The sequence below is a fragment of the Canis lupus genome, chromosome 9 (genome assembly GCF_003254725.2).
Source record: "Canis lupus dingo isolate Sandy chromosome 9, ASM325472v2, whole genome shotgun sequence".
Taxonomy (NCBI): Eukaryota; Metazoa; Chordata; class Mammalia; order Carnivora; family Canidae; genus Canis; species Canis lupus.
Genome location: NC_064251.1, coordinates 14518814 through 14541420, shown reverse-complemented (window position 1 = coordinate 14541420; position 22607 = coordinate 14518814). Strand labels below are relative to the sequence as shown.

General features: G+C 44.6%; 1 protein-coding gene across 7 annotated transcripts in view; it reads right to left on the bottom strand.

Annotated features, from left to right (window-relative positions):
- TEX2 (testis expressed 2) overlaps positions 1–22607 on the bottom strand; it is a 101775-nt gene that overhangs the window by 11902 nt on the left and 67266 nt on the right. For all 7 annotated transcript variants that reach the window (XM_025436757.3, XM_025436762.3, XM_049114590.1 and 4 more), the window contains 3 exons: positions 14124–14270; positions 9510–9609; positions 977–1109 (listed from right to left, as the gene is read on the bottom strand). In XM_025436757.3, coding sequence (XP_025292542.1) covers positions 977–1109; positions 9510–9609; positions 14124–14270 — 380 coding nt within the window. The remainder of the gene's footprint in view (positions 1–976; positions 1110–9509; positions 9610–14123; positions 14271–22607) is intronic.

The window sequence follows — 22607 nt, the reverse complement described above, 5'->3', positions numbered from 1 at the left end:
GGGAGAAATCAGAATAATCTAAGTAAAAGCACATTCTCAAATGTCTAACCATCCCCCCCTCTGCCAATCTGCTATGACCATATGTATGAATACAAGCACTAGGTCAGCATCATAACCAAGCAAAAATCTAAGAGTCTGTGTGTCTTATATATAGACCCTGCGAAGGTGGCTCCTTGTGGGGTTTTTCTGTCATTGTACTGTTAATTCCATGCCAACGGATAAAAATGTGAGAAGTAGACTCTAATCAGTATTTTTAGTTTGGTCAAAACAATAATATAAAGGAGTATTTTAAGGCATATGGAAAACTAAAGTTCCAATTTATCCATTCTAGGCCTCTAAGGGGGAAAAAATAAACCTTTATTACCTATCTCACGAATTTGAAATATTTACTAAATCAAACAAACTGTGGGCAGCAGATGCAATATCTTCTACAAAGAGAGGAATTTACTAAGTAAATCAATATTTTATTATTTAAGGAAAATACATCTCAAAACACTTTAGAAGCACCCTGTTGGCTACAAGATCAATTGAAATAATTTAGACTTTATGATTAAAGCAGATGGACCGACCCCCCCCTCCCCCCGCCCCCTCCAGGGACCTTAGCCTTCCCACACAATGCTGTTTGTGGCTGCAAGTTGACAGAGGAAGTTTCTGAATGAGGATTCTTTTCACAGAGCATTTTCTTGTGCAGATGAGCCTGTCCTACTGGTCTGAGTCAATGATGCTTTCTGAATAATTGCTCTGTGTGCCCCCCTGGCAGCAATGAGGCCAAAAGGTGCTGAGCAGAGGTGGGGACTCCCAGTCTTGGGGAGATGGAAGTCGGGAACCCCTCCCTGAAATCCTCTGTGGTCCAGAAGTACATGCATGGAAGCTCACTCAACATCCGAGGCTATTACACATCCAAGTTGCTTCCCAAAGGCTAGAGGAAGAGGTTGGTTCCCCGGGGATGGGTTAGTAAATTTGTATGGCCCCTTACCCTTCTTTGCCAATTTCTCCAACCTTCAGGGCTTCAACAAGAGGCTCTTTACCTAGTTTGGTCAAATTCATTTTGGTCTCGAGAGTCATCAGAAAGGACCCATTGTAGGACATTTCCAAATCAATCCACAGTCCTGGAGAGAGAAACAGTGAAAAAACAGAAGGTTCCCATCCCTGCCAAAAACACTATAAGTGACAATATAAAAACTTACATTTTAAGGTACTGAAGTAGGTATCACATTGAAAGCCTGTAGATTTATATTGCCTGTACTATCAATGCATGCAACAGGAGGTCATGTAAAGAAAAGCTCCTGGAAATGGTTCAAGTGTTTGTCACTTTGCCAACATGTGAATATCCATTAAAATGGTGAGCTCAGTGCAACCTGTCAGTCCTGGAATGGTCCTGTTCTCTGGGTTTTTCTCGCATTTATTTATTTAATTTTAAAAATGATTTTATTTATTTATTCATGAGAGACACAGTCTTCTCACATTTAATAAGAAAATACACTCCCAACAGGAGGATGGCTTGACCTAGGGCAAAACCAGGACAAAGTCGCTGATTCCCAGCCAATTATGAGGAAGAAGAGAGGTGCGGAGACCTCACTGAATGCTGGGCTATTCTTTAAAGCCACACATGAGAACCACTGCCTTAAAATAACCTCATGTTGGTGGGGGAGTGGAGCACAGGAAATGTTTCAGACTGAGCTCAGTATGATTGGGATAGGGACAAACATTTTTAGCACCCTATTCTTTCTGGAAATTGCTTAGTAATGGAAACAAAAGAATTAATGTTCAAGCACCATAATTATCCAGATAAAGTGGGATAACTGCTTTGTACCTTAGTTTAAAACCCTGTTCCTTAGAAAAGACACCAGTATCAGTGAGATCGTATCTAAGAGGGTTTCAACTTTGTGGAATTTCAGTGGGATGGCCCACCAACAGAAGCAGTCACTGACCAGAAGTCCAAAATGCAATCAGAGATTATCTCCTGACCTTCCACACAAGGACTCTAGGATTTGGGGTAGAACATGCTACGTTGTGATTTTTAGACTCAAGGTTCTGTGACACTTCATGGACTTTCAGTCAAAATGTGATTGTTCAAGTGGGTGTTTAAATGTTAATCCACTTTATAGATCCTCATAAGATGCATGACAACATCTAAAAGGAAGCAGGAAACTCATCTAAAACCATCGCTGACACAGAGCAGCATTTCAAGCAATTACAGTAAATAATCTATCCCCTATTTGGCTACCATTTTAGATAAAAGCTTTGCTTAACCTCAAGAAGCACTAATGGTGTAATTCCTCACTACAGGCAGAATAATTCCCATTTTGTTTTCAACAAATTCTTTTTATCATAATTAAAGGTAATTGTTTTCCATGAATGACATTAGGTGACATGTAGGTCAATTGTGACTTTGTTTGTAGCAACTCACAAAACTGCTTTATTTCTTGCTTACATTAAGCAGTTAAAAATCATCAATTAGCTTGCTCTTCATAGGTAGTTACTGGAAACAAAGGGTACATCTGCTTTATTTATTTTTTTTTTAATTTTTTTTTTAAAGATTTATTTATTTATTCATGATAGACATAGAGAGAGAGAAAGAGGCAGAGACACAGGAGGAGGGAGAAGCAGGCTCCATGCACCGGGAGCCTGACGTGGGATTCGATCCTGGGTCTCCAGGATCGCGCCCTGGGCCAAAGGCAGCCGCCAAACCGCTGCGCCACCCAGGGATCCCGGTACATCTGCTTTAATGAAGACATTTAGTCATTAATCACTTCCAGTGGAAAGGGAATAGGGCAAAAAGCCAGATATGAATAGGCTTTAAATTCAGTATAGATAGAACATCAATAAAGAAGGTATTTATTGCTGTATAATATGTCGACCTTTTTTAAACTTGAGAATCGATAGACCCCAACTACCTGGCTGTTGTTATGTATTCAGAAATAACTTCTGAGAATCCTGGTCAGGTTTCTAATAAATATTAATAGTGTATGTAGTGCCTTTGAAGATTGTCATAATAAAGGCAATGCAGAATTTTCCTTCTTATAAAGTCCAAGGTTTTGTCTGTCTGTTTTTTTATGAGGAGGTGTGGATACAGCTTAGTGCACTGCTGACTTACACCCTGGTAACTGGAACATCCTGCCCAGTGACATGTGGTTCAGCGCTCCCTCCGCCAGGAGTTGAAGTGAGGCAGGCAGAGGGAAGATGCATGTGGAGCCCTAGCACATGGACCAGGGCTGGAGTTCCCTTGCAAGTTTCTAGATCTCCTCATGTGCACAAGGGAGGGACTGCACTGCCTCTTCAGGGGAGGGCTATGTCCATCCTGGCCAGGGCTCGTCCCTCTGCTGTCACCAGCCCCATGTCCTTACTTCCAGGACTCTCTGCTCCAGCCTAGTTTTCTGCTGCTGCCAAGGCAGATGGGGACTGAACGAGAGAAGGCCACTGGGCCAAGGGGACACAGGGCAGGCAGAGAGCCCTGTCTGGGCTGGGGAGGGTATGAAGCATGGACATCTGATCCAGCCTCTGCATGAGGAATGGGGTCGGTTTTTTAATGTCATTATACAGGCCCCAACAGGCCCACCCCCAGGGCTATGTCCAGCCCTGGCTGGCGGGGAGAATATGAAGGAGTCAAGAAGGTCTTGAAAACTTTAAAAAACAGATATAAACTGCAACCATTCCAACAAATTACTTGACACACTTGCTTGCATTTAGATGAGGGTAAGGAGACTATTTTAGCATTAGGTGCAAAGAACAACTTGCTTCTGTGACAATGATTTGGCGAGCCAAAGAGCCCCCCGAGAACCCTGGAGCACACACAACCTGGAGCCGAGAACGACCAGTCACGTCACGGGTCAGTTGGGAGGCTCCTGCCTGAGAGGACTGGACAAGGAAATTAATGGCACCTGGGAGGCTGTCTTCTCCTTGTGGACAAATGTGTCAGCAACGTAAGGATGGAGACACACCCTGTTCCACCAGCGGTGTCTTAACCAAACTGAAGGCCACTCGCCTGGATGAACGTGGTTGCAGAACTCTCTCTTTTGTGCTTCTGACAAATGTTAAGACTCCTGTGAGGCATTCCACTTAAAATGCTGCTTTCTGTCACGATCTGCTCTTGCTAGAGCTCAGGGACAAAAACCAGAAGTTGAGCAGAACAAATTTTTAAGCCTTTAATAGGAGTAAGGCTGTCAGTGCATTCAGAGGTCTCCAGAAAGGCCATGAAAACAAAGGGTCTTTGTTAGTCTGCTTGGGCTGCTATCACAGAACACCACAGATTGGGCGGCTTAATCAGCAGGCATTGGTTTCTTGAAGCTCTGGAGGCTGGAAGTCTGAGATCAAGGCACCGGCCAAATCAGTCCCAGTCAGTGTTCTTCTGGCTTGCAGAAGGCCACCTTCTCCCTGTGTCCTCACACGGCAGACAGAGAGAGCAAGCTAGCCCACTGGTCTCTGCTCATGAGGGCACAGTCCCATCATGAGGACCCATCCCTCATGAACTCCTCCAAACCTAATCACTGCCCCAAAGCCCCACCTCCAAATATCATTACATTGTAAGTTAGGCCTCTAACATCTGAACTGGGGGGAACAGGGGAACACAAGCGTTCAGTCCATAACAGATCCTCCCCCACACAAGAAAGGGTCCTTGTGCAAAGAGGATGTCCAGTGATGAAGAGTGGCAGCTGATTACCAACAAGTCCCTACAAGACGGCACTTCATCTGGCAAGATGGGGAACAAAGTGACGATGACAACTTCAGTCAGCTTTCATGCCAGAACCTGTGAGGAGCTCAGATGGCTGCTTTTCTGCTCTTCCGCCAAGGGCAGGATCAGTTACCACCATCACCACTTGGAGGGACACTGCAGCAAAAGTTACAGCCTGTTCCACTGAAAATGTTTCTCGAATTCTCAGTGCAAGACATTACGGCTAAAGACACTGAGATACATCCCCGCCTTCAGGCACCTTAGGCTCGAAGATGAATAAAGATGGCCAGGGGCACCTGGTACATGGGAGATAAGCATGTCTTAGCATGTGTCACCACGGACAGCATGAAAAGAGGCCCTTCAGCCTTCTCTTGGTATTCTATTTGACAGACACCATGCCTCAGAACAGTCTAGCTGTGGCCATGGATATCTAGTCATTTCACTCGGCAGCTCATTGTTTTATTATTATTAAAATAGCTAAAAGGCATCAGTCTCACTGGAGTAGGCTTAACAGGATACCTGCTGCTTAAAAGGGGTAAGAGAACCCAAAGCCTTGCTCACCTGAGCTTGGCCCTTATGTTATCTGCTCCTCCATTTCCCTCTAATTGTGACTATTACTGGTTGATTTTCACTTTGAGAGGCACCATTTGTCATCCAAAGAACAAACTTCTTAAAATGGCACATTTAATAACATATCATGAACAGATGTTGGTTAATGGGTTCTTAGAAAAGCACACCGGTGATTATTTTGTTCCTGGTGCCATATTGCTCACTCAAATACCACAGAAAATTAGCATTCCTTGTATTAGGATGTATCTTTTAGGACAGATGCTCTCTACCTGCAACTGTTCTCGGAAACAGCTCTGCCTCTCAAGATTGATCTAGTCACAAATCAGAGTGTCCTCTCTTCCACCCCAACAGAGTTCCACAAAATGGTATTTTTCTCTCTTTTCTGGAAAAAGTAATTTTTCTTCCTGCAACATGATCTGGTTAGAGTGTGTGGGTCCATTCCTGTCAGCACTGAGCCCCACGGTCTGGCCCTGTCGCTGTGCTCAGCCCTGGGTTGGCTGCTATATTTGCTCTTAACAAGGGCATAGTGGAAGGAATGGGCGGGCCACAGACGGACTCTGGGTCCAGTTTTCTGCAATACTCAGGGGCAAAGTAACTTCAGTTTCAGCACTGGATAAAGGTACCAGGCACTAAAGGTTAAGGTCCAGAAGATGATCTGTAGATGGCGGACACCAGCAGTCACAACCAAGGGCATCTCCGAGAACAGACAAGGTTCCTGTTCCTGTGGGACACGGTATTCTTGCCATAGAATCCAATACCTTCTGTCATGTGTTAAACACATGCGCCGCACACCCTGGAGACTAAATGAATTAATCTGAATCTGAGGGGTCACAGCCCACATCCATGGTTCATCCTGACATTGGGTGACATGCCTGCGGGTACTGCCCAGGTGTCTGGGCCCACTGTGCAGCCTAAAGGAAGAAAAAAGACCTATACACATCCCTCAGTCAAAGGTGCACATGGAGTGAGCAGGGCTCAGAGATGAGGTGGGAGGTGCACAGCCAGTTTCCAAGGGACAAATCTTCTCTATCTTCCATCTACCTGCCACTGGTAGGAAGTGAAGACGCCCCTGGGAAAGGTGGTCATTCAACCTGAGGAAACTGGCTGTGTGTCCTGGCACTTGGACAGGCCAATGGTAGCCAACATGTGATTTCAGAACTATAGGCGTTGCTTAGTGGCAAGGCCACAACAACTGAGAATGGCCTTTTTCTTTCCATTTATTCCTGTAAAATGGGTCAACTGGGCACCAGAGCCACCCACATTCTAAGCTCTCCAAGAGCAGCAGCAGCAGCGAAGGTGCCACTACTAATGGTAAAAGTAACAACAGCCGGCACTTCCCACGCTCCTCTTCCAGGGGCCTTTCATGCACTAACCCACTCCACCCTCAGACCAGCCTAGCCTACCAAGTCATATAGTCTCCTCACTGGAGAGAGCAGTTAGCAGGGTTTATGGAACCTGCCCTAGGCTGCAGAGTGGTGAATCCCAAAGCCTGACCCCAGAGCTGTGCTCAGAGCCACGGGTCATCCCCTCATCCCGAGGATGGAGTGATCCAACCAGCTGTGGTCCCAACAGCCAGCCCCCTCCACCCCCTGGCCAGGTGCTTCCAACAAACACGCACAAGTTAGGAAACATTTAAGAAAGAAAAAAAAAGGGTATGTGTGGGGATTCCCTCCCTAGAGATCTGGTGGCCGCCTTTACAGGGCTTGCATTTCCTTGGAAGGTGAGCTCTGCTTTCCAGAGTCAGTGTTAGCCAGTCACCACTGATTTTCATTTCCTTCAAAGAAAAGTTTACCTTAGAGCAATGGAATCCAAAACAACACATTTCCTTTATGTTTATTTCTATTTTGACTATCACATGCATCCTTTGCAGACTTGGAAAAGCCTAATTTGATGGAACTTTTAAAAACCACAGGCTTTATGTCTTTCATCATTCCTTTCTTTCGTAACATTTCCTCCCTTGTTACATAAGCAGGCAGACGTCTAAAACTTGCCCTGAAAGGAGTTAAATAAGAATCAAATGGATTAAAAACCAGCAAAGCTTTGATCTGGGTAGAAAAATGTCTTGCCCCAGAGGAAGAGGAAAGAGACTTAAGCATTTGGTGAATGTCACTCAAAGCCTGACAAAGCTGCCCTGGGAGGCCGCAGAGTTCAAAGCTATAGAGACACTCCTTAGATGCCGCAAAGCCCAGTTATGGCCCTGCTTCTTTCTTGCTGGAAATTTCTACTAATGCAACAAAGGACAGAGATAAGAGACTGCTAACACATTAGGAAATAGAGCATGTCCACATATTATTTACTTTATTTAAGCTTGACTCTGTGGAGGTGTACATTAGCTGATCATTTACCAGCTTGTTACAATTCCTAAAAGGGCAAACAGCAGGGCAGCCCGGGTGGCTCAGTGGTTTAGTGCCGCCTTCAGCCCAGGGCGTGATCCTGGAGACCTGAGATCAAGTCCCCCTGCATGGAGCCTGCTTCTCCCTCTGCCTGCATCTCTGCCTCTCTATCTGTGTTTCTCATGAATAAATAAATAAAATCTTAAAAAAAAAAAAGAAAAAGAAAAAAAAAAGGCAAACAGCAAAGGCGAGTCCAAAGCCCACCAGAGCCAGAGGAAGGCAGGCAGCCATCAGGTGGATGAGGTAGAGATCCTGGCTAGGTACTCACCACACAAATAATGTATCTTTTAACATTTCATATGCTGTTAAAAGAATTCTAGCTAAACTGTCTGCAAATTACCTTTTCTAGTTTTACCCTCAGTGAACCAGAAAACAGCTAAATCAGGAGCACATGGATTCAATAAAGTATAGACATGGTCAAGGGGTTCCAGGTGTTCTCAACACACAGGTATTAGGTGGACTTTGGCATTTGCAAATAATACTCTGGTCTATCTCTGAAATCCACGGGATGCTAAAAACAAGGAAATACAGGCTCAAAAAAAAAAAAAAATACAGGCTCACTGTTGGCTGAAATACTGCTCAAGAGATCATCAGAGCTGCTAATTGTAGGGCTAGAAAAAAATCTCTGTATTTACATCAAATGTATACAACACAGAGAGTGATTTCACTCAACATGATTCAAGAGCCATCTGATACAGCCATGCAGAAACAAAAGTAGATGCTATAGTCTCTAAATTTACAAAACATTTACTTTGAAACAAATATCAGTCTCAGAAAGTTGTAATTATTTTCTCCCCTACCTTGGTCCTGTGCCTTTTGAGGAATGATGTCAATCCAGTTTAGGTGGAAAGAGGTATATAATGAAAAGGACTACTACAGAAAAGAAGTCAACTGCTTCCACGGTGGGAAGATTTTGCCTGCCCGTTCACGGACTATTCTGACTTACTGGCCTCATGCCTATTTTCACCCCACTCCTGTGTATTAAATTTTCCATCATGGTCCTTTTAAGCCCATGTGCCACAAAAGACACATAAATCTTTACATCATAATTTTATTTAAATGCTATATATCCGAATCAACTCTTCCTGCCCCAACCCACAAGAGTAGTTGTAAATAACGTGTCAGGAGTAGGTCTTATTTTTTTTTTAATTTTTTATTTTATTTTATTTATTTATGATAGCCACACAGTGAGAGAGAGAGAGGCAGAGACATAGGCAGAGGGAGAAGCAGGCTCCATGCACCGGGAGCCCGACGTGGGATTCGATCCCGGGTCTCCAGGATCACGCCCTGGGCCAAAGGCAGGCGCTAAACCGCTGCGCCACCCAGGGATCCCAGGAGTAGGTCTTAAAACTCAAATCTGAGCACCTTCCCCCAGCAGACAACCATATTCCCAAAATATTGCTGACAACACCTGTTTTCATTTTTAAAACACTTACTGAGCACCTACTAGGTGTGGAAAGGAACAGCAAGATGTAAAGCATGAAGGTCAGAGAACTTGCAACCTAGGGGTTGGGTCAAGGCAAAGGTGTGAGTGCGCACAAGGAACAGTGGCAGCTCTTGGTGAGAGCTGAGGGCTGCTGGCTATTTTCTAAATCACATAAAAGCCAACAGGTATAAAGCCATGTCTGGGCTGGGGCAAGAATGGTAGTGATCCGAGAGACTAGAAGGATTAGCAGGGAGATCTATTCCTAATCTGTTCCTCATCAGCTGAAAGCAGTGACTTAACAACAGAAAACAATCAAAGTAAGACAGATGCTTAAAATGTCCCTGAACTCCCTCCCAACACAAAGCTTTCGTATTCGATCTGCAGAGATGGAGACATTTCGACACTCATATAAATGGTCAGTTCTCTGCGAGAGATTATTAAGAGTTACCTTGGTGATCAACGTAAGGCTTGAAGGCCTGAAGGATTTTTGGCATAGCCACCCCCATGTCAAGTTCCGTCAGAGTTAGTTCATTCATAAAGTAGGGGAGCTGGAGGAGAAAAGTAAACAATGAATGAGACATTAGTAACCTGGTCAGTGTTAGAATTCAGCATCTGCTCAGAAGGAGAGAAGGTCAAGGTTTTGGGGACACATTCATTTCCCTGAAATTTACTGAGTACATACTGCATATGAGGCATCATCCTACAGAGAGAGCTGTGGACAAGTCAGGCAAGCTCCTTGCTATCCTGGGGTTTATGTTGGAGAGGTGGTAACAGATAAATAAGTAGATAAATAAATAGTTTGAGAGAGTGGTTAGTGTTACAGAGACAGTAAGGCTAGTGGTGGGACAGAGGGAGCCAGGATGTGGGTCGGGGGTGGCTATTTTGGAAGTTGGAGAAGGCTTCTGTGAAGAGTGCCGATTGGCCAAAGACCTGACTGAGGAAGGGGGAGCCAGCCATGCTGGTCAGGTTAACAATGCCTGGCTAGAGTGTGGGAAAGTGGATCCCTCTTAGACTACTAGTGGGGAGTTAAGAAATTGCTGTAACATTTATGATAGGCAAATTCACAATATTTATTAAAATGCTTGGAAAAAAAGAAAATTCACATCCCTTGATACAGTGCTGGACATTTTCTGTTTGCACCCCCTGGATTCAAGTTCTGAGAGGCTGGTCTGTGCAAAGCACACCGATGGGCTCTCCTGCCCTCTGGCTTCTGGTTGGGCTGGCCGATGGGATCCACCAATGCGCAGGGAAGAGGGGAGGTATTTGGAAAAGAGTGCTGTCAGGTATTTGTCCCCTCCCTCTGTTGAAGGCCACAGCTCCTGTCAGACAGGCAACCTCTCCACACAGCCATGGTCTGGTAACTGCTCCCTGCTTTCCCCCTACAGAGAGTGCTAAGAGCTCCCCACTGCTGCCAGCCCTGGGTCCTGCCCTGTTCTTGGTTTCCTTACATTGCCCCACACATTTATAAATCTTTTCCTTAACAAACTCTCCTCTCAGGTGATGCCACTTGAGTGTGCCATTTGTTTTCTGCTGGGACCCCAACTAATACAGTGTCAGTAGGAACCTGCTCTAAAGGAAATAACAGGAGTACTAATATCATGCTTAGAAATTCCTACTTTGCCTTGAGACTGAGGAATTAATTCATCTATTTCTTTCACCTGAATTTAGGTATGTGTATATATTATTATTTTAATTTGTAGTCTAGTCTTCATTTTAGTATAAGATATAAATCAGGGATCCACTTTAAACTTTTTTCCCCAATGCCTTCTCAGGCGTCTTATTGAACAACCAATACTTTCCCCACTAACTCGTAGCGCCATCTTTATATATGAGATTCCCATGACACTGGAGCCTATAATGAGCCCCCAGTTTTTCTACCAGCATCAAACTGGCTTTTTAAAATACACATACACTGAACATTTCCCATAAAATGTGGTAACATTTAGCCAGGCATGGATTTAATGCCTATTTTGGCTGGACCTCTTCAGCTAAGTTGTACACTTTGACAATTCACCAGAGAAGTTTCTCCTTCTCTGTTTTTCTGCAGGGGTGGGATAGTTAAAGAATTATGACATCTGTGATGAACAAAATGTGACCAAAGGCAGTACTCAAATGTGCATTTTGAATTGGTGGTTGCTGGATATGGAAAACCTTTTTTCCAAGGCATCACTGTTATGTGGTGGCTGACCTTCCAATCAGCCTACTTGGCCAAGAACGTAGCCAGATTCTTGCACCTTTGCCCCAGACTGTCTATTATCATCACTCTAATACCCAGTGAGTCAGGAGCATGCTGGGTTTCTATGGGAACAGGAGTCCAACACTGATCAAGGGGAGTGGATGCAGAGATGGCATTCCCAGTCCCCTGTCCAACCTCCCAGCCCTCCCACTCTGTACTCTGTGGTTCCTACAAGGGTAGAGGAGGGACCTGAGACAAAGGGCTGAGGGACCAGGGACTGGGAAAGACTCAGCAGGGTTGGGCCAGGCCTAATCATCAGTAGGCAGAATGAGGAGGGGCTCTGCAGGGCCCAGATTCCTACTTATTCACCTGAGTGCCTAACTCCAAGATTCTAGAACATCTCTCACCCTTCCCCTCCAAATCACAACTGCTTTGAATAAAAACTCTTAGAACAGGCCCCAGCCTAGTCAGCCTCCTTCCTACTCTGCAGGGGAAGGCAAGGAAACGTCACTCCTTCTGCTCTTTTCTACCAGAAACTCTCTTCTTCCCACCCAAAGGCATCACAGAGAGACAAGAACCCACTGCATGTTCTTTACCCTCTTAAGTGAACCCAACTGGACATTCAGGTGAATGGAACATTCTCAGGTTGGTGGGAGGAACTGCTGGAAGCTGTCTGCAATAACAACATTTGCTGACACAGGCATAAGAGGCCCATGACTGAGGGCCCCGGGGCAGTGTTGGGAGGGGCCGGCTGAAGCCAAGAATGTACTTGCTGTTGGGGCAGAAACCCAGATTGTTTTAAACCATCACTGGGCACCAGATACACACACAGGGCTGCTCTTTCACAACATGAGTCATTATCACATGTGAGGGTGACAATCTGAGACCGCAGGGCAAAGCCAGCAAAGAGTTCTCCATATGTCAGGCCTTGAAGGGAAACCAGGAGATGGGAGATCTTTGTCAAAGCTCAGGCTCCTCCGGCTATTCTGGCTCTTGTATTGGCCATTAACCAACACTCACTACTAGATTTAGTTCTTTCCAGAATATGTGGCTTTCCAGAATATGATGATCAGAGTCTTTTTGGTAGGGGTGGCAACAGGTTCAGAATTGGTAGGAATATCCTGCTGCCTTTCTGTTTATTCCATTATATCCAGGGTCTCCTCTAGTCTTGCAGGACACTCAGGTATTGACCTGCTGGTACTACTGGAGCCAGGCCATTTTTTCCATCCTAACCTTCTAGCACTTCTGACCTCAGTTTTAAGTCTGCAAACTGAAAAAGCCCACATGACCAGCAAAGGGAGAAGATGAAAATAAAAGACTTTCCCTCAGCTTCCTCTGGAATGAGAGAGCCTATCATTCTCCAAGACGGTAGAGGATCCATGGACTTCCAGCACTCAAGAGAAGCGTGGGACAAGACCCTGCCTCAGTTTGTTTTGGAATGTGTGTAATTGGGACAGCAACGTCCTGTCCGGAGTTGAGGCACGCCCTGCTTTCTGCCTCCCACTGCCAGGACTCCCAGCCCTCATGTTCAGGGAAGGGCCCCCAGCAGTCTTTGGGAAAAGAAGAGGGCCAGCCCCACTTGCGTGTCTTTACCCAGAACTCATCAAGCTCTCCATAATTTTCTAAAAAGGGGGAAGAGGTGGAGTGAGCTCCAGCTTGGCTGCTTGTGTGCGAACATGGAAGGGTCACTGCTGCTTCCTACTCCCAGTTGGACCTGGCTAGCAGAGTGGTTTCAACCCTCAATCTACCTGAGAAACAACAGGCTGACCCAGGTCAACTGAGCCCTCCCAAATCCTTGCCCTGAATTCTGCACGAAATCCACTCTTCCAGCTCAGATGGTGGTCTCTTTTCTTCATGTCCTCTTAGGGAAGAGAGGACATGGGCCTCCAGCTTGCCAGAACTTGACTGAGCCCTTAAGATCCTTGGTTTGCCACCCAAAGGAATTACACAAGTCACACTGAAGTTTCTTCATGCCTGCATTTTCTAATGAAATTTTACCTTAGCCCACAGTTCCTAACCTGGAGTCCTTGAACTCTCTGAAGTCATGGGCAAAATTCTGCATCACTGTGCATTTTTCTAGGGAAAGGATTCATCTGTTTCTGCATCTCAAAGGTATCTCTGACCCATAATGATCTACAGCTGCTGACTGTGCCACTTCTCAGTGAAAATTTGGGGACCAAAGGGACTCCTCCTTGGTTGGGTCTTCCTTGGGTCAGAAACTTACTTCTATGTAACCTTAGTAAGGTCTCTGGGTTGGCAGAGGTGGTACTAAATGAGTCACTTAGTGGCAATCATGAGGAATATTTATACAGTTTAAACTTATTTCCAAGTGGACCTTGATCAGCACCAGGACTGGTGTTTTCAGCAAAGAGAGAGCCCAAAATAAAATACCATCTGGCCACAAGTAAAGGTCAGACCCAGACACATTTGGAGTGCCATGCTAACTTTCCCAGCTTGGAGAGAGAGCATGACTTGGGAAAGAGGTCTGTAGTCTGGCACTTTCTGCAGCAGAGATAGAACAGCCCCCAGACTCTGAGGCCGGGTGGGCTCCTGAAGTATGATTTAAGTTCCTTACTGATTTAAAGACAACAGAGGTCTACATGACACACCAGCTACAAAAGCTCCCATTTTCCCAAACCAAATTCTGGATTATCACCTAGAGTGGGTAATAATGAGGGGCACACAAAGGAAAAAGTAAACAGGCACATTCACTAGGGTCCCCAGGTCGGGTGAGTCCTACAGTCAAGGTCACAGCTCAAGATATACTGTGGTTCTCATATGTTATATGCTTTAAGCCAAGTTTTTGTCCCCTTAGGATATAATGATACAAAACTTCAAAATTAAGAAAGATGAAGAATTGGAAGCCTCTTGGGTGGAAAACGGTACCTTTATTTTGCTGAGTTTCATTTGGATTTTCTTAGATACCAGGTCAGACCAATATTTCTCTCCTAAGAAGTCCCAAAACATTCTTCCAAGGAAGGCGTTCACCCAGGCTTCCTGTTCTTCCTCCTCAGAGGGCGGAGCCTCTGGCAACTGGCAAAAGAAAGAGAACCAAAATTAGCTGGAAAGCAACTGGAGAATAAGACAGGTGCTTATTTTTACAAAGTCACTGAAGGTCCTTCCCTATAGAGATGGGCGGCCACGGGAGTTTTATTTCTCCCCTACAAATTACAAGCCTCATGTTATGTCAGTGAATAGAAAAAGGGAGCAACAAAAGCCACCATCACAGATAAAAACTCCTATTTGTCTCTTTTCTTTTTCTACCAGTCTTCCTGTGAATGAGCTAATATTTCATACAATTAGCTCAACCAGATTGCCCTGCCTCCCAAATGAGCTTGGTACCCACTTCTGATTAATGACACCTCTGATCAAATGTCTGCCTGTCTTCTTCCAGCAGAGGCTCCCTAAAACATATAACCATCAGGCTGGTCCTCCCAAGGCAGCCCCAAAGCCTCTAGGCCCAGGACTCCCTCAGTCAGCTGTGAACACACAGCCCTCTTGGGCGTGGGGCAGGGAGCTGTTTAAAAACACTGGTGCCTGGGCCCTACACCCAGAGGTACTAATTTAAGTGGGTATCCAAATTTCCAGCAGCTCTCTCACTGATGTAATGAACAGGTGAGGCTGAGAACCACAGCCTCAGATTAGAGAGAGCCTGTTCTCAGGAATTCTGTGAAAACCCCTCCGGCTGTTCTCCCCAATCTCAGCCCAATGACATACCCTAGACCTCACCACCGCTGGGTACAATCGGTCTTAAACATCTAGCACAGCCAGTATGCGAGGCAGGAGGAGAGCAAACGTGAGTTAGTCTCTGATTTCCAAGGCTAATCATCAGACGATGGACCCTTGCCCAGAGAGGGCCACGTGGGGTGAAGCAGGAGGGAAAAATAGGTGGCAAGGTACCAGCAGTGCAGGTAATGCTTGCAGACCACAACTGTCGTCACAGGTGCCACCAACTGACCCTGCGCCAGGCCCTGATAAGACAACTTCTCAGGCTCCCTCATTTATGCCTTACAATAGCCCAGAAAGACGGAACCTTTACTTCTATTTTAGGGGTGAGGAAATGGACTTGGAACCATTCATGTCCTGCCTGAGGCCCCTCGTTGATCAGTGCAGCCTGACTCAGAGCCTCTTTCTCCCTGATTCCTGCTCTGTCCTGAGGGCAGAAGGTGGTGTGACCAGCACCTGGTGTGACAGACATTTCCTTATGCTGAGATCTCTAATTAGACTACAGCCTTACTGAAACAATTAGCCTGGAAAGCAAAGACCAAAAAACCCAGAAATGCAGAAATGAGCAAACTGTTTACCCTTTCTCTTCCCTCTGCGGTTTGTACAAATGCATCTGCCCTGACCTCCGGGCTGCCTGCAGCCATAACACACATCAGACTCCTGCAGTATCTCCAGGCTTGCTGCATGAGCTCACGCTAGGGCAATCTGTGGTGGGCGGCTGGGTCTAGGCCAGGGGGACTGTACCCAGGTGGCCTAGTGCTCATGCATTTGACACCTGGAGATGTGATGACTTGTGAGTACCCCAAAGGTCTATGGCATGTACCCGTGTGTGATTTTTCTGGAGCCTGGAGCTCTGTGGGTCTGAACCGCTCACTGAGCTTGTGCAGGGACTGGTGGACTGCCCAGCGCCCACCTGTCCACTAGTCTTGTCAGAGCAGGCGCCGTTTCTCTCTTTGGGGGTCTGGGAGTTTGCTTGTGTTTTTATATTTAATGTTCTCACGTATAAGGGGAGATATTTTATGTTCTAGGAGTCCTTCAAGTGTGGGTGTTTTTGCAGGTCTCCCTTAGGAACGTTGGTGGGTCTCATTTAAAAAAAATTAAACTCTGGTTTAAAAAATAATACATGTTGGTCATTCCATTTCAGAAGACATGGCTCTACCTCACTGGTTTCAATGGCTGTACAACGCCTCTGTCCTTTCTAGTGCTGTAATATCTTTTGTTATTAATCAATACTTTTTTTTAAGATTTTATTTTTAAGTAATCTCTATACTCAACGTGCAGCTCAAACTCACAACCCCAAGATCAGGAGTTTCACACTTCCCCAACAGAGCCGGCTGGGCACCTCTCACCCAAGACACTTCTACCACCAGGTCTTGGGTACAAGAGCAGAAGTCTGTGATCACTGGGCATTTGGTCATGCTACAGGTATTACATGTTTTTTGGAATCACTTTTCTCTCTGCCTGAACATCTGCGCCCACCCCCCATGGGGATCTGGTCCAGCTTTTCTGAGGTTACGGTCTTTGAGTCACATCAGATTATCTACACAGACTTCCGAGTAAACACCCATCCAAGGACGATGCCCTCCTCCCCCAGGTATTTAGGCAGTGCCAAGTTGTGCCCACACCAGGCAGTGCATGTCTTGCTTAGATCTGGAGGCAACATAAGAGAATTGGTCACTTTCCCCCCTCTATTAGCCTTTCTTTACAACCTTAGATATTCACAGCAAACAGGTTTGGCACAAAAATAGCAAGGAACAAAGGGCTATTTCAGAATTTACGTCCAAGCCGAAGGCATATGATGTGGAAACACATTTCTGAAATAACTGACAAGCAGGTTGTTTTTTCTTTTCAACAGTTCCTTCTGCAGGCTTCTCTCCACAGATTCACTGGGAACAAAGAAAAATCCAAGAGCAGCAGGACATTGACAATGCATCAAAGCAGCTTTATGAACAAAATCTGGATTCACTGGACTACTAGAAAGAACTCACTTCCAATGAACGTCATAAAAATTTAAGAGCTTAAAGAATAAATATGCATGCGTTTCCTAACACTGCCATTTGCCTGCAGGAAGGAACGTGAGAATATTCATTTCACCATTTCAATTGCACATGTACATGTAGATAGGGTACCTTTCTCAAAATGACTGCCAAAAAAAAGGTCTGGAAGGTCTGACAGGCAGAAGCTAAAGGAGGCTACCAGGCTTGTCTGAGTAGCTTTTGGGATATAGTTTATTATAAGCTAACCTCCAGAGTAAAGTACAAATTTACTTAATTTTTTAGCCTAATCTTTGCTGTAACAAATGGCCAGGAGGCCAAGGCCAGCCCAGCTTTTTTTGTTCCAAAGAGAGCTTAGTGCCTCTGCTCTAAAGGTTTGGTCACACACAATCTGGTGCCACTAGGGTTTCACAGAGGACTACTGGGTCCAGAAGACACAATGGAAGACCTTTCCTCCAGATCTGTTAGCTGTTTTCCCAATTATAAAAACAATACATATTTATTGCAGAGAACACCCATAACCCCACTATCCAAATGTAAGGCTGATGAGAATCCAGATAGCTGACAACCTAGGGACAAAAGGAATTTGGGGTAGGGGGATTCACTGGTTGTAAGAGAGTTCTATTTTCTTTTTTCTATCAGTTTTTTTTTTTCAATGTATGCTTTTAGGATACTTTTTAGGATACAGAACTTTTTAAAAAAACAAAATTGGATCAAACTAACATGGTTTTGAATCTTCTTTTTTTTTTTTTTTTACAGCTTTACAGAGATATAGTTTACATAACACACAATTCACCCATTTATCTAAGAGTACAATCTATGGTTTTTAGCATATTCACAGAATTATGAAGCCATCACCACCATCAACTTTAGAACATTTTAAAAAAATCTTTGAGAGCGAGCAAGCACACACACACATGTGCAGAAATGGTGAGGGACAGAGGTAGAGAGAAGAGGAAGCAGACTTCCTGCTGAGCTTGGAGCTCCCAGTGGGGCCTGATCTCTTGACCTAGAGATCACAACCTGAGCTGAAATCAAGAGTTGGATGCCTGACTGAGCTACCCAGGTGCTCCAACTTTAGAACATTTTAATTACCCTCCAAAGAAACCCTGTATCCCTTAGCAGTTACTTGCCATTCTTCCCCAACTCCATCCCTGCTACCACCGTTCCCACCGGCACCATCCCCATTAGCCTCATCCCCAACACCAACACCTCTCCCCACAAGCCCCAGGCAACCAACCACTAATATATCTCAGCAAATTCACCTATTCTAGATATTTCATATAAATGGAATCCTGCAACATGTTCTTTTGTGACTGACTTCTCTTGTAAGCATAATGTTCTCAAGATTTACCAATGCTGTAGCAGGTGCTGGCACATTATTCCTATTACAGAATAACATTCTATCGTGTGTATACACCATACTTGATGTAAGTTTCAGTTGCTTCCACTTTTGGCTACTGTGAATAATGCTGCCATGAACATCTGTGTACAAATTTTTGTGCAGACATAGGTTTCTATTCATTTCTCTAGGATATATACCTAAGGGTGAAATTGCTAGATCACATAGCTATATGTTTACTTTGAGAACCTACCAAAGTGCTTTCTACAGCAGCTGAATCATTTTACATTCCCACCATCAACCCAAAATGGTTCTACTTTCTCAATATTCTAATACTTGCTATTTATTATTATTATTATTATTATTATTATTATTAATTCTAGCCATCCTAGTGGTTGTGAAGTGGTATCTCATTATGGTTTCTTTTTTTTTTTTTTTTTTTTTTAATTTTTATTTATTTATGATAGTCAGAGAGAGACGGAGAGAGGCAGAGACACAGGCAGAGGGAGAAGCAGGCTCCATGCACCGGGAACCCGACGTGGGATTCGATCCCGGGTCTCCAGGATCGCGCCCTGGGCCAAAGGCAGGCGCTAAACCACTGCGCCACCCAGGGATCCCCTCATTATGGTTTCGAATCGAATTTCCCGGATGACTAATGACTGAGTATCTTTTCTAGGCTCACTGGCCATCTGTATTTCTTCTTTAGAGAAATGTCTATTCAAATCCTTTGTCCATTTTTTTTAAGGTTTTATTTATTTATTTGACAGAGTGTGTGTGTGTGTGTGTGTGCACAAGCAGTGGGAGCTGCAGAGGGAGAGGGAGAAGCAGGCTCCCCACTAAGCAGGGAACCAGGTGCAGGGCTTAATCCCAGGCAAACACTTAACTGACTGAGCCACCCAGGCATTCCCCTTTGCCCGCTTCTTAATTAGGTCATTTACCTTTTAAGTGTTCCATTTTAAGTCCTTTGTTTATTCTAGGTAACAGAATATCAGATACATGATTTGCAGATATTTTCTCCCATTCTATGGGTTGTCTTTCACAATCTTATTGGTATTGTTTGCAGCACAAAAGTTTTTAATTTTGACGAAATCTAACTTATCTTTTAAAATGTTTTTGGTTGCATGTACTTTTGGGTATCTTATCTAAGAAAGTTTTACCTAACCCTAAACCACAGAGATTTACTCCTGTGTTTTCTTCTAAGAGTTTTATAGTTTTAGCTCTTATATTGAAGTCTACAATCCTTTTGAGTTAGTTTTTGTATATGGTGTGAGGTAGGGGTCCAACTTCATTCTTTTGCCATGTGGATACCAGTTGTTCCAGCACCCATTTGTTGAAAACACTATTCTCTCCCTCCTACCTCCTTGAATTGTCTTGGCACTCTTTTCTGTATCCTTTCTAAAATTTATGTTTATTTTTTTTTATTTTTTTTTAAAGATTTTATTTATTTATTCATAGAGACAGAGAGAGAGAGGCAGAGACACAGGCAGAGGGAGAAGCAGGCACCATACAGAGAGCCTGACGTGGGACTCGATCCAGGGTCTCCAGGATCACGCCCTGGGCTGCAGGCAGCGCTAAACCGCTGCGCCACTGGGGCTGCCCTAAAATTTATGTTTAAAATGGCTCTATGGCTTCATATTTTTTATTCACTGTATGAAGAGCACTTTTTAATTCTACTTTTAAATGTCTGAAAAGCTGACTTTGAGCAGGAAAGGGGAAGCCTTGGAAAACCACTCTGCCAACTAAGATTTCCTGGTTTCTGTTGGATTCCTATTTGCTTTTTTGGGGTTCTTGTCTCATGATCCAGTTAATAGGTGACAAGATAATTAGTACAACTGTAATAATGAAAACAGGGCTCTCCAAACCTGGGAAGCTTACATTATTTCTAAACATTTAGGATCTTCCCTGAATGAGTGTGGAAGTGTGTGACATGATCTGAATACTAGAGCCTTGCACCTGCCTCAAGGATAGGCAAAGCACTGCCCCACCGATGGTCCTCTCTCCCAGGCAGTCCACTCTGGGGCACACAGAATTAGTAGCCTCTCTGGCCTCACACCCCTGAGCAAATCTGCAAGCAGCCTGTGTGGTCTCCCTTCTTGAGGTAACCACACTAGGGGTAATACTATGCCACCCTTAGACTTTTTTTAAAAGAGAGCTTCCCTCTTAACATACAGTGTGCTCTTAGTTTCATAAGAGTTTCCTTATTTTCTGGTTTTCTGAATTACTATTAAAATCTCCTCCTCCAACCAAGCCGACTACCTTGACAAGACAATAAAGCTCTGGTCTCCCCAGCCAGCCTCATGGTCTCTCAACTACTCTAGAGGTTAAGTTGCCTGAACAGTGAGAAAATGGCTCCAACACCACAGAGATTCAGAGGCTTGCACAGTCTGTGGCTGCGGGACAAAGCAGTCACAAGGGCAAGTCAGGGCTCAGTGGCTGGTCACTAACCACTACACATCTGGAGAACCAGGCCCTTCCCCCAAAATAGTAATTTTATGATTCCAATTTTGAGCTCCAAAATGGTTTCAATATGCAGAATCCCCTGGTTATGTTTTTAATAATAAATATTTGTATTTATTATAATAAATAATAGTAAATAATTTAATAATAAATTATACTTTAAGGAAGGATGATCACCAAAAGTGTTTTAGCATTGTTTAATGCAAACTTTGTCTATATTTACTAATTATACCCTAAGTGTTTTTAACAGTGGTTTGACTCCTGAGCCCCAGTGGCCTTATTTACCTCCAAACCTAGCTTAGCAGTGGGTGACATGTCAGAAAAGAGGCCCAGCGGGTGGAAGTTGCCATTAGTCTCAGAGCCCTCAGGGTAAGATACGCTTTGACCATGGCCAAAAAGAGGCAGCAGCAGGGGGAGAGTAGGGAGAAGAGAAGTTGAGGCAAAATCTGGAGCTGTCTCCCCAAGCTCCCTCTCTGAAAGAGGAAGGGGCCTGCTACTCTGGGTAAGCTCTGGCTGGTGGCTGACACTGACTATGTGACACTGTAACATGAAGAGATGTCAAAGGTTCATTTGTGTCTCTGAGCCCTTTGAGTTTCTCCTAGACTTGTGATATCAGAGGCACAGAGTAATAGTTAAATAACAGCTTATTCAAGACTGTCTTAACTAGCAGACCACCCGAGAGCCAGGACATGGCCCACACACGCTTCAGGCAGGTCAAATGGATGCGGGAGCCCAGCAATGGACCTCATGTGCTTTCTTCCAAAGATCCTTTTTTTAAGGACAGTCATCCTGTTTGCACAATAATTTTTTTTCCCCCCAATTCTGGCTTTCTGGTTTCCCAGCCTACACAAACTAGAATTGTTATATTAAGGGTAGGGGTGGGAGATGGGCATTAGCACTCAAGGAAAATCCACTAGAAGGACATATACCAACACCAGCCAACAGACAATCCAGAGAAACTACTGCACAATCTGCAGCCTGGGATAGCTCAGATGGGGGTGAAAGGTCTCCAAGCTCAAGTAGGCCTGCATGACGACAAGCCTGAATTTCTGTTTGTTAAGTCCTTAAATTATCAAGATTAAATCATCCATGCCTGCTCTGCCTAAGGGGGCCAGGAAATGCAATGTGGTTTTTAAAGATTTTCATCAGATTTAGGAAAGGAAAGACATGTTTTGGTGCTTAAAGAGGTAAATGCCAAGTACTCAGAAAGGAGGTTTGCACTAGAAAACTCTCCCCTGCTTGGGGGGCAGCAATGCTGGGTGGAGGGGCTGTGTTATGTGCCATTGGGGCCTCCCAGCCCATCGTGGGGTTTCCATAGACTCCAGCAAGGACAGGACACATGTACAGGTAACACACTGAGGAAACTATGTTCAAAGACATGTTTTTGTATTTTTAACTTAAGGAACTCTTTTAAAAAGCAAGCATTATCATTAGACAATTTTCTTACATTAGTATACAATTCTCCCCCTGATTTCCCTGAAGCTGATGAGAATCCAGATAGCTGACAACCTAGGGACAAAAGAAATTTGGGGTAGGGGGATTCACTGGTTGTAAACAGGACATTCCTAGAATAGTCTTTTATTACCCAACTCCACCCTAGAGGAAGGCCTACTTCCCACTCTAGTTGGTAACTTAGGTCAGAAAGCAGAGGCAGTGAGGAAGGGACCAGCTGAGGCACAGGGTCTTTTTGGCCTGACAAAGTCAGCTGAATGACGGTTCAGGGGCCTCTTTCCCACTGAAGAGGATCAACAGAATTAGTCAAAACCCATGACTGACGAACAGCACAGAGAAGGCACCGAGTGCTTCCCATGAAGAACAGAGATATGGTCACTTGAAGAGGTCAAACATTTC